General features: G+C 38.4%; 1 protein-coding gene across 3 annotated transcripts in view; it reads right to left on the reverse strand.

Annotated features, from left to right (window-relative positions):
* PFN4 (profilin family member 4) overlaps positions 1–13,270 on the reverse strand; it is a 374,103-nt gene that overhangs the window by 86,315 nt on the left and 274,518 nt on the right. For all 3 annotated transcript variants that reach the window (XM_044062767.1, XM_044062765.1, XM_044062766.1), the window contains exon 4: positions 5,325–5,430. In XM_044062767.1, the coding sequence (XP_043918702.1) occupies positions 5,325–5,430 (106 nt within the window). The remainder of the gene's footprint in view (positions 1–5,324; positions 5,431–13,270) is intronic.

Here is a 13,270-nt window from a genome sequence, read left to right on the forward strand (position 1 = left end):
ATAATAGTATTAGAAGTAGCAAACTTAAACTCATCCTAAGTCAAAAAATAATAAAAAAATATATAATTTGAAATATTATACACAATTACTAAGTATTCAAAAGTAATATAAGCAGGGTAGACAGTCTGTTTCCCATTGAAAAAGCTTTATTAAGTACACCGTCAAGTGATCGTTTTTATTTCTAACTATATATACACTTTTTATCAAGCAAGGGAGTGGTTTATTGCTCTGTAAAACACAGTGTATTGGTAAACATGTTAAATGCATGTCCCTTCCTCCATCGGTGTGACATATGAGCTGGTCCTGCCCCACTTAGTAGCTGTCATAATGCTATAACCCTTATGCACTTTAAATAAAATTAATAATGATGTGGTACCTCTTATTTAACCAGAATATTAAGGCTGTGATTTTATCCAAGACAATATATTACATGGCTGGAAATATATAAACCTTAGACCATTTGGCAATCTAAAAATATATGTAAATATATACATATACATTCTGCATGCAAAAAAATCCATTGTGCAGATCATAATTATAATGATAGAAACAAGATACACACTTCAATTAAAAATGATTTAACATGATATTTAAAACCAACTGGAAGAATAAAATAAAATAAAATAAAATTAGTCATGTAAACAATGTGGCAATTTTCTGAGTTCCATATTCATATCATCAGACATTTTTTTTCATTTTCTTATTCTTTTTTCCACTTTATTCGAAATGATGTGCAATAACAATGCTAGCTAATTATACAATAATATTTTTGTAGGATAGTTTTTAGGGTTCTTGTACACATACCTAAACAAGTCTAGAAGGACAAAAGTGATCTGTGTTAACAATAGGTTATGGAAATAGATAATAGGTTCATAGGAGGCTAATGGCTCTGGAGCCTTTACAAGCCTAGCCCATAGGATTACCCTGGCATTGTGCCACTCAACCTTAGTTTCCAGTGCCTCTGTCGAATAAAGCCACTGGAGTGATCCCTGGGATGAATCTTCTATTTCCCATCCACTCATCAAAATTTCTCTTGAAGAGGGCCAGTGAGGTGGGATTGACATGTATGGGAAGTCTATTCCATAGCATGGGTAGTCTCTGGGTTATGAACCTATCCCTCCAGCATGTTCTTTTGATTGTGGTAATGAGGTTTAGTTCTCTGGAGCATGTGGTGCAGAGGGATTGGGATTTCTTTAGATGTAGCATTTCTAACAGAGATGGGCCAGACATGGCTTTGTAAGTCAAGCAGAGATCTCCTCTAAGTAGGCGATATGAAACAGAATAGTTGGGAGTTTTTTGAGTCTGTCCATATAGGACAAATGTTTAAGGCCTAGGATCCTCTTTATGACATATTTTTGCTGCCTCTCTAATTGTTGCAGGTGTTTAGTGAGGTACATGCCAAATGGGGCATTGTACTCAAAGATTGGACTAATGAGGGAAGAGTAGAGGGAGACAATGACCTCTTTCTTCCTGGATGCAACACCCTTAGTAATGAGATTTGCCACATAGAAGGATTTCCTGACCACAGTGGCAATGTAGTGGTCAAAGAGAGGTCACTGTCAACCTTTGTTCCCCGATCTCTTATAACACCTTCTGTGTTCAGTGGACTACTATCGATGTGGTAATTCATAGATACTGGGTTTTTCCCAAAGGGGATGACGACACATTTTTGGCATTGAGCATAAGGCCTTGGTTCTGACACCAGTCGTTGGTCTCAGTGAGGCCTTTCTGTAGGATGTCAACAGAACTTGGGGAGTTAGTAAAAGCTCCCAACTTGCAATCGTCTGCAAACTTTGTCAGCCAGAGTCTGACCTGCACAATTATGATCTTCTGATCTGCACAATGGATTTTCAGTTCCTAAGTAGGGCAGGACCAGCTTGAATATCACACTGATGGGGGAAGGGATGTGAATGTAACATGTATACAAATACACTGTGTTTTACAGCACAATAAACCACTCCCTTGCCTGATAAAAAGTATATATATAGTTAGAAAGCTTGTGAGAAAACTATTACTGTGTTATTTATGTTTTACTTGGATCACTTCTCTGTGTACGTAATAAAGGATTTTCAACTGGAAACAGACCGTCTACCCTGCTTGGATTACGTTTGAATACTCAGTAATTCTGAATAATATTTCAAATTATATATTGTTTATTATTTTTTTGACTTAGGACGAGTTTACGTTCACTACTTCTACTACTATATTTTCTTGGGTGCCAAAAGCCAGGGAACCATTTTGGCTAGGCTTATATAGGCCCCAGGGCCGATAGCCTAGTAACTACCTATGAACCTATGATCTGATTAATATATATTGATTAACTAGATGTTTATGGAATGAAAATATTCCACACAGAGACGTTTCTTACACTGTTTTGTTTTTGGACTCAATATACTGGTTTAGTGGATTGTTTGAGACTTTGGGGATACCATGGAGATTACTAGTTTTGCTGATCTACATCAATAACAAGAATAACTTGTGGTTGGTCAAACAGAATGATGCACTAGAGTTCTTCCAAGTACAGATCACCATAGTCAAAAACCTGTACTATACAGCTATAGGTCGTCCTTCCTATCCCAAGAAGCTCACAGTGCATACCTGGACCTTTTGGAGATATTTACCATCCAACTTAACACTCTACTGATGGAAGAATTTAATTACCCCTCTACAGACTGAGAATCCTACATGGCCTCAAATCTACAGGCACAGAGATTCCTGGACTTCGTAAATACAAACACCCTTGACTGAATAGTGAATACTGGTAAAATCTGACCATAGAGATGTTTCCTACAACATCAAAACAAACTCTGTAACCCCAGTAATGGTTAGGAACCAGGCCAAGGCAAACTACCTTTTATTAAGCGATGGTTTGTCAAAGTTCAATACCCCTCTAGACCCCAAGAACACAGCACCCTAGCTGAATTGCTCTAAAAACCTCCGTACAACCATGTCAGTGGCTGCATAGAGGCTGCTGTACCTACCAGAAGTAAACCCAAAACTAGCCTCATAAACAAACTGCCCTGCTAAATTAAGCAGGATATTCAAAAAAGGGGAAACAATTATGGCAAAAATCAAGAAGAATGATTCCAATAAAGATGAAAACTCTCTCATCAAACTAAACAAGGCAACTAAGAGCGCTAATTAGGTGAAACAAAGCTGACTTTGAGGTTAAGCTATCCTCCCAGGTGAAAGATAACCAGATGGTCTTCTTCAGCTATGTCAGAAACCTCAAATATAGCAATGTGCAGATGTGGTGGTTAATGGTGCCAGGCTGACCAAGCCTAGCTATATAGTGTACGTGTTGACAGACAAATTCCTTTTCAACTTTACCACCCTCTAATCCCCAACCATGCCCCAAGAAATAACCTCAAACATTACCCCTCCACCTATAACTAGGAAGCAGGTACTGGCTGCTCTCACTAAAGCCAAGAACACAGGCTCCTAGGATGTCTCCTCAACAGTCTAAAATAAGATTTATTAGGACCCCTGGAGTCACTATTTAACTACAGTTTACAGCGAGTGATGTCTCCAGGTGTTTCTGCAGGTATCTCCTACTATGCCTCTAGGCGTCAAATAATGCCTGTTCATATTTGCATTAATAATTCCAAAACCATGCTACATACAAGGTATCAGAATATTTTATCTTGAAGCATATATAACAGCAAATGCAATTGTATTGCTATATGACCTCTGTCAGTTAGTATTGGTTAGATAACTTCATTTTTTAAAGGCTGAAGCCACACCTACTGGGAGTTAAAGGTACACACTCAAAAGAGCTTTACTAGAGGGAATGAGTTAAAACAGGCTTTCTGCCACAAGAATGCAGGACTGAGACATTTATCCTCCTTCATAAGACAGTACCTTGAACAGATCCTGGAAACTAGAGATTCATTAGCCTGACTTGAGTATAATGTCCCCTTTGGTATCTACCTGTCCAAACATATGCAACAACTAGAGTGCTCACAGAGGTTCCTTATGAAAAGACTACAGGGACTAAAATATATGACCTATATGAACCGTCTCAATGCCCTATCATTATTCGTCTCTTATAGAGTATTAAGAGGTGATCTGTGCATTGCCAACAAGGCATCCACTGAATCAATGCCAATAGCCCTACTGAACACTTGCAAGTTAAAGGGTATCTGAAATACCTGATCCAGAGAACTTAACCTCTTCTGCAACATAAATAGAACAGTTTGGAGGGACAGGCACATATCCCAAAGGACACCACTATTCTGCAACAAAATCATCTGACTGTATTCAAATGCAAGTTAGATCAATGGATGTGCTGATAATGGACACAGGCAACTCCTAAAAGCCCTATCCTGCAGTAGGGTGCCTTTGAATACTCGAAAGTATGAACACAGAAACATTTATTGACAAATGGGAAACATAGGAATAAAAATCATGGGGAGGATAATTTAAACACCTAATGCGATAAAATAGCTGGGCTTAAGATATCCCCTCAGAGCAGTTAGCCAAGTAATCACGTACGAACCTATGAACATGAACAAGGGCCTAGAAACAGAATATATTGGTTTTAGGTTTTATCAGATCACAGCAAGTAAACAAGGCATTGATTACAAATAAAAATCATAGAACACTCTAGTTTTAAGTGCACAAGCATATTTCTACTACATCTGTGCTGTTCATAGTGTGACTCCTTTTAGCAACATTGGATGTGGTCCTTCATCAAAAGTATTCTTTCAGCTGGCCATCCAATCCAAAAAGCAGTAGAAGAAGTAGAGAAGTAGTAAAAAGATGATCTCAGCTATGTGAAAACAAGTAAACACAGTCTAGGACACACAGATACACAATCAATGGTCATATCAGAAAGTCCAGAAATCAAGACAGGTTTCAACAGAACAACCTGGGTCAGCCACCAGCTGCCATATGGAATGGAATCACATTCTAACAGCACAGTCCTTTGGGCTATATAAAGCAACATGTCAGACTTCTTACCAACTGTCACAAATTGTCAACACATTGCTGATTAGTGACCGCCCAGCAGCAGTAAAAAGTTTCCTATTTATACAGTTCAGTGGCTAATGAATGCACTTTCTCCTGATTACACCAACTATCAATTCAAAATGCTCACAAGTCATCACAAAAACTAATGTTTGAAGAGTTATGAAAACACAATATATTGCATAATATAGTAGACATTTTATTTTTACATTTAAAACATGATTTCTGCAATATTGCCTTTCTTTAATCTGAAAATAAAAATGTATGTGTTTACAAAGCTGTCTGACAAGACTGGTCTCATTAATTAAAGTTAAACTGTGAGATAAAACAGGAACTTTCTGGGTACTTGGACTTACCTAGCTTCTCTACAGCTTCCACACAGACACTGGGATACATGCCTTCACGATATGTGGCAGCAATCAGATAAGAGATTGTCTTCACTATCACCAAACCATGGTCATTCTGTATAAGGAAACCAAGTTGTTCATGCAAAACTGTTCATAGGACAAGTGCATCATACAAGTGTGAATGCTGATGTTTCATTGTAAAATAAAAATAATTTAAACTTACCCCAGGTGAAGAATGGAAGCAAATAAAACAAAAAGAGCAAAAGCCCACTACAGAATTTATTGTACTGAGATGTTTTAACTCACAGCATTTGCCTCATTCACTGTTCAGCTAAACCAGTTCACTGTAAATAAGGAGGGGATAAATAAAACTATACTGGTAATTACTGGTAAAACATTTAACTGTGCAGTCATGTTCTTTTGACTGCCAGCCATTAATAAATTGTATTAAAATACACATTATTGAAAAGATAAGCTATAAAAAGTAAAACAGCAGAGACTGACCTCTGTACTTTAAGTATTGTGGGAGACATGACAGAAAAATCTAATAAATGTTATGGTGGTAGGCTTATTTAATACTTACGATATTCAGTTTAATAGAGATGTGCATATTCCCACAATAAAGCTGTCCCCATGGATGGCATCTCAAATGAAAATCAAACTGGTAGAATCAAGAACTATAAGCCAGTAATGCTATCCACAAATAAAACTATTTTGTATAAATGCAGTGACAGAAAAGAAATAAACCTTTCAACTATAAAATACAGGCAAGTATTAAGTCTATAAACAATATGTGTTAGTAAGGCATCATATTATAACTGATTTTTTCAGTGTTCTGATTCTTTTGCCACAATAACAATAAATAGCATGACAAATTCATCCCATCCAAGTCACCATATTGCCCCCTTTTGTCCTAATAAAGAGGCAGATATTCTCCACATCTTTTGGAGCTGCAAAACAGTTTATAAACTATGGTGCTCACTAAGATTCCTTTCAGAGAAATCAGGCTATTCAAAATTCGTGTTGTCATGGGAGACAGCTATACTACATGTATTCAAATGCAATAATAATAATTTCTCTAAACACATTATAATAACACTATGCACCCTATTAAAAGCTTACATGGTGAAAAACCGAATAGACAGATCAAGACTAACCTGGTCAGAATATAACAGCAAGGCAAAAAAAACATATATTGGTCAAAAGCTTTATACAAAAAGTCAGAAGAACCAAACCTACTATCAGAGGTACTGCAAAGCATTAATTGATATTCTATCTTAAACAGTAAGTTAAATACTAATTATATAAGGACAGTAAACGCATCACATAGTTGAGATTAATACCACAATAATTAAGGTGACATATTTGTATATATGTATATATGGTAAAGTAGAGTAAATTGTTATCACTCTATAGGTTGATGTTATACCTCTAGTACTGCTCGCAATTGCAAAATAATGTACAAGAGAACTGCTATATGATAAAAGCTCTTGGACTAATCACAATATAAGCATATCCTCGTAGTAATACAAAATTGTAGATCTACCTAATTTGAATGTTAATTAGTAAAGTGTGCAATATCTATTATTACTTGCTTATGGTATGCATTCTGTAACATCAGCTGTACCACATGTATGTATATGTCTTGCTTATCTTCTTCTGCATATTTTGTGAAAATATTCAATAAAAAGAAATTTGATAAAAAAAAAAAAAAACAATAAATAGCATGACAACAGGCAAAAATCTTTGCAACCTATGAAGCTCCCTCTCTGACCTGTATGTACATATGCAAAGATGTTCAAGGAAGGCTTATGTTTTTTCATTTCCACTGAAGTGTTACATCTGGTATTTAAGCAGTTGATTCTATCTTACCACTGCTTTGTCTTGTCTGGGTGCTGTCCTGGGAATCCTGAATCCAGCACTATGTCTACACTTTACAACTGCCTCAGGTGATGCATTCCAAAACACTATTACATTCTCCATGACATAGTATTTCCTCAAATCTGCCTAAAACTGACCTTGTTACATGCGTATACATATCAGGCCGTGTCACTTTCTGTTCTGTCATTCCACTTCAAGTCAGCTCTGCATAATTATCCCTAACGATATCATATGTCTAGATCTTACCCCTGTTTTTCTTTCCTTAGTATACACATGGTCGCTCATAAATTCTTTCTTCATATTCCATCCTCTCCATTAATTATTTTATTTTTTCTTTTGTTGAACAGAGGGCTAATGGCTCTACTTTGACCCATTAAAAATTACAGTTCATCGAACTGCAATTTCGCAACTCCATTTTCGTGAAAGTGCATTTATTCAAAAATGCACTTTTGCAAAAATCAATTGAGTGAAAAAACAAACAAAAAAAAAGACACTAAACCCCCGCTACTTGTATATACTAACTCCGAGATCGCACTACAGTGGGTTAAAGGGAAAATTCCCTTATTCCCACTGTACCTCAATGTACAACAAGATCCCCACTCATACACCACTAAAAATGCACCGTACCTGCACCACCACAGGCTCCCAGAACTGGCGACCTCACTTCGCTCAAATGATTTTTGTGAAAGCGCATTTTCGAATAAATGCACTTTTGCAAAATTGCAGTTAGGTGAACTATAATTTCGATGGGTCAAAGTAGACCCGGGCTAACTCATCAAGGAATATTAAAACACATTAGATAGCAGACATAGGTTTACTGTCTCCTTTATGCTATACAAAGTACTAAGTATAAATAATTGTATGAAAGCAAATAACTTGCTGCAATTCCTACATAAGATGTAAGTATTTGGCTTAGTCAAAAAGATGTGATCTGAGCAGTCTAAAGAAGGTAAAGATGTTTTCTGCAGTCCAGAGGTGCAGTGGAACAGAGTTCAAAGTTACACGTACAAACACAGAAGAGGCTTTTTCACCACATAAAGCAGAGGAGTGTGGTATAGTTAAGCATGTCTATGAGCCAAAAGGGAATTTGAGTTCAGTTAGTTGAAGATGAAGGTAAAGAGTGAGCCAGAGTACACAAGAACATAATAAACTATACTCTGAAGTTTAGGAGGCAAGCTAGGAATATATAGATAGGACAAGTACAGAGCTGATAATAGTAACACTGATGCAACATCATTCAGATCTCATTAACAGACTCAAAAAGCAATGGGCCACAAATGTGAATCTTTGTAAAAAGTGAGTTAATAAAAGGAAAATCATCAATAATGGGCACTGTATATGTGCAAGAAAATTCATCTAACTAAAGCTACAGGGGCAGAGGGAACAAATAGAAAAGTGATTTGATAGGTCTAGCAAAACTCAAAAACAGTATGAACGAACTGAAACAGAAAAACAAAAAAGAAGTCTGCCAAAGAGACTCTAATAACTGTCTTAGCACTTTTGTTCACTTTATATTTCTTTGAACTTCATCAGAAATACTTGGTACCATAAAACAGTGGATTTAAAAAGCTCAGTAAAAGGTCATGTGAAGAAGGACAACCAATAAGGTTGCAGTGCTCCAATAAAATGGTTTAAAAAGACAAGTATTCTATCTTCTAAAAGTATGAATCATAAATTAAATACTTTGATAAAATTTTTATCTAGAATCAAATACCTGAAATCATAATCTTTGTGCAAGTAAAAAACACTTTAAGTTAATATGATCATTATGTCCTGGTCTCTTGTCTGCAGCCAACCTACTCTGCCATTCAGCCACATTGCACGCTAATAAAACATTTATATTTCCTTTAAAAACCATTAAAACCGTTAAAATCTACTTGGTTTACCACAAAAAAAAAAACTGAATTTCTTAAAATAAGCACATGCTACTGAATGCCTGGCTAATGCATTGTTATTATCTTTCTTACAAATCGCCAAGGAATGTGCATAAATATGTTTAGATAGTTTTCTAATAGCCAGTTCTATCTTAAGGATTTATGGTACCTTAAGGAACTTCTAAGGTAGTCAGATTTTCAACCTTAATAAACATTGTATTTTTGTTTCCATCAATGTAGTACACTAGCATCTGCCAAAAGACTGGAGTTGAATTGGTTACAGAATATCTAATTAAATATTCTAAACTTGAAAACACTGAAATGAATACTTTTTGTGAACTATTTAATCTTGTTTTAAGCAGCATCTTCTTTGAGTTCCAGGGAAACTATTACAGACAAAAAGAGTGGTGCTGCCATGGGTGCCAGTCTGGCTCCAGTTTTTGCAAACTTGGTCATAACCACTTGGGAGCACTGCAGCATCATTACTTATGAACATTACAACAAAATACTTTTTTAAAAGTGGTACATTGATGATTTGCTGCTTGTTTGGAATGGCACACCTGATGAATTTCAAATCTTCTTATTTGAACACTAATGCCACAATTCTTAGGTTCACTGTTAGTGGCATGGGAAGAGCTATTAATTACTTAGATATCAATTTATGTATTGATACAAACAATGACATTCAAAGAAGTATTTATAGGAAAGACACTTTTGTCAATAGCTACCTACATCATACCAGTATGCACCCATTTCATATGAAGAAAGGGGTAATCAAAGGACAGTTTATAAGATTAAGTAGGTTAACTAGCACTGATTCTGTTTTTATCACTGAAAGCATCAGTTTAGAGAATATGTTTATTGAAAGGGGATATCCTAAAAATCTTATTAAAAGCATAATTAAGGAAGTAGTTGAACTAAGAAAGAGCACGGCCAGACCTATTCTGAAAAGTTTTAACATAAATGGTCTTCCAAGCACCACAAAGTAAAGTGTCTTGCCCATTCAGGCCTAAGAGAAATCTTTTAATGGAGCACTTCCTTTATCTATTTCTACAGACATGTTTACCATACGTAATATTATTTCAAACAACTGGAAGATTATTCAGGGAAACCAAGAAATGGTTACCATTTTAGGGGACAAAATAGAAGTTATGTCCTTACCATAATGTTCCATGTGGAGTGTTCATCTCGCCTTTGTTCTTACACCTGGGTTCGGAGCCGATCCTCGGCTCAATGTCGGCCGCTTGGCAAAGCTCTGCATCAAGAAGAAGCTCGAGACCAACCTATCTCCCACAATCCCCCTCTGCCTTTACCTCAGATCTAGTTTGCAAGCAAACCAGAAGTCAACGGAAGAGAATATAACACATTCATGCAAAAACATAGCTGAAATACAGCCACAACAACTGAACAAGTCAGAAGCAGGAGAACCAAACCAGACACCTAAACTGGATGTTCTTCCTGAGGGTGGGAGGGTGGGAATGTAAGAACAAAGGCAAGATGAACACTCCACATGGAACGTTATGGTAAGGACATAACTTCTATATGTGAGAGTGTTCAATCTCGCTGTTTGTTCTTACACCTGGGTAGTGTCCCTAGCTCCATGTTCCTGAGGAACTCACGGGAGAACGTTCCTGAGCACAGTGGAACCAAAGGTTGCCCTGTCCCTAGAAATCCTGTCTACTTTGTAATGAGTAATAAATGTATGTGGTTTAGACCAAGTGGCAGCCGCACAAATAGTGTCCAACGGTAGACGGGCTGCATGAGCCAGGGATGTAGATATTGATCTTGTAGAATGCCCTTTGGGCTTGACAGATAAATTCTGCACAGAGGCAGTATAAACAAAAATAATACAATCGGAAAGCCATTTGGAAAGGGTTCGTTTCATAACTGCCATGCCCTTTTTGCTGTCTGCAAAGGCTATAAAGAGCTGGTCTGTTTTTCTGTGATCCTTTGTTCTATCCAAGTAAAACCTGAGTTGTCTATGAACATCTAACTTGTGTAACATATATTCCAACTTATTGGAATGGTTCTTGAAAAAGGTGGGGAGCTCAATGGACTGATTAATATTATTAACGGAGCAAACTTTGGAAAGAAAGGATGGATTAGTGCGAAGAGATACTCTATCAGGGTGAAAGATCAAATATGGGTGTTTAACGGAAAGAGCTTGAAGTTCCGATACCCGTCTGGCCGATGTGATAGCCACCAGAAAGAGGGTTTTCCATGACAAAAACTTCAAAGAACAGGAAGAGGCTGGTTCAAAGGGTGGTAGCATTAGCTGTGATAAAAGAAGGTTCAAATTCCAAGGTGATGTAGGAATTCTAACTGGTGGCCTAATATGGAAAGATCCTTTTAGAAAGGCCTTACAAAGTCTATGAGCCATAATAGGAGCCCCATTTTCTCCCACATGAAAGTTTGAAATGGCAGCCAATTGCACTCTCAAAGTGGCAGGAGAAGCTCCTTGGTGGAATAGTTCAGCTAAAAACTCCAAGACTCTGTTAAGAGGGGCTATTACGGGATCCAATTGTTGTGTAGTTGCCCAGTGCACAAAACGCTTCCATTTACTAGTGTAAATCTTTGTAGTGGAAGCTTTATGAGAAGCCACCAGAATATTTTGAACTGCAGGGGTAAGAAGAGCAGACCTGGCTAAGAAGGGAAGCGGAGCAGCCAAGCTGCTAGTCTGAGGGAGAGTAGCGATGGGTGGGGAGCCCCTGACGAGTGGGTCAGCAGATCCGGCTCTGGGTCCAGGATCCAGGGTTCCCGAATTCAGTGTGCTAGAAGAAAGGGAAACCAAATTTGATGAGGCCAGAATGGGGCAATGAGGATAATTGTCCTTTGCAGGTTGTTGGCTTTCTGTAGAAATTTTGCAATCAGGGGAATAGGAGGAAAAGTGTACAGGAGACCCGGGGGCCAATCGTGAACCAGAGTGTCCCTGGGGACTTCCCCTGGAGGGGGTAATAGGGCAAAATAGCTTCTGCATTTGGCATTCATTGGAGACGCAAACAGATCGCAGCAAGGCTGGCCCCACTTGCGAAAAATTTCCTTCGCAATTGATTGTTTGAGGGACCACTCGTGAGGTAACAGGATGGCTCTGCTCAACCTGTCCGCTATGACGTTGGATAACCCCGGGATGTGCGTTGCTATCAGAAAGCAACCCGTGGACTCTGCCCATTGCCAGATTCTCATGGCCTCTCTGCATAGTTGATAAGACTTGGTTCCCCCTTGTTTGTTTATGTACCAGACTACGGACATGTTGTCCGATTGAACTGCAATGGTCCCTAGAGGAAGAAGGGGAGAAAAGTGTTGCAACGCTAGAAACACTGCCCTCATCTCTAGAACATTGATGTGCAGATTGTACTCCAATTTGGTCCATTCGCCTTGGACTGTCTGTCCCTGAAAGATGCCCCCCCACCCTATCAGGGAAGCATCCGTGATCACCGTAGCTGTCGGCGTGGGTAGCACAAATGGTCTTCAGCTGGAGAGATTGCAAGTCTGAAGCCACCAAGACAGGTGCGATTTGCAGATGTTCGTGATGTGAATTTCGTGTGTCAGGGGTAACTGTTGGAACGACCATTGTGCAAACAGTAGCCATTGAAGAACTCTCATGTGCAGTCTTCCCAAGGGTATCGCAATGAGGGATGCTGCCATGAGACCCAAAACTTTCAGAACCAGTTTTGCTGGGGATTTTCTGGATAATAGGAGAAAAGATATATGGTTTTGTAGGGAGGCTATTCTTTCTGGAGGAAGCCTTAGGATTAAGCAACGCGTATCCAATTCTGCTCCTACGAATGAGATATGCTGTGATGGCTGTAATAAAGATTTTTCGAAATTTACGGAAATTCTGAGATGAACACAGAGTTGTAGTGTGTAATCTCTGGCCTGAATCAGTCGACGCTCGGTGGTGGCAGAAAGGAGCCAGTCATCCAGATACGGAAACACCTGGAATCCCAGGCGTCTCAAGTGAGACGCTACCACTGCCATACATTTGGTGAAAACCCTGGGGGCTGAGGTCAGACCAAAGGGCAGGGCTCGAAACTGAAAGTGACTGGCTCCCAGCCGGAAGCGCAAGTGATCCCTGGACGCCCTGGCCATTTTGGTGTGGTAGTATGCGTCCTTTAGATCTATTGAGCACATCCAGTCGTCCTTCTGTAAGAATGGAAGAATCGATTGAAGCGTGACCATCCAGAACTTTTCTTTCTTGAC

Source organism: Protopterus annectens, chromosome 2.part1, assembly GCF_019279795.1.
Source record: "Protopterus annectens isolate FY-2018-M chromosome 2.part1, PAN1.0, whole genome shotgun sequence".
NCBI classification, from domain to species: Eukaryota; Metazoa; Chordata; order Ceratodontiformes; family Protopteridae; genus Protopterus; species Protopterus annectens.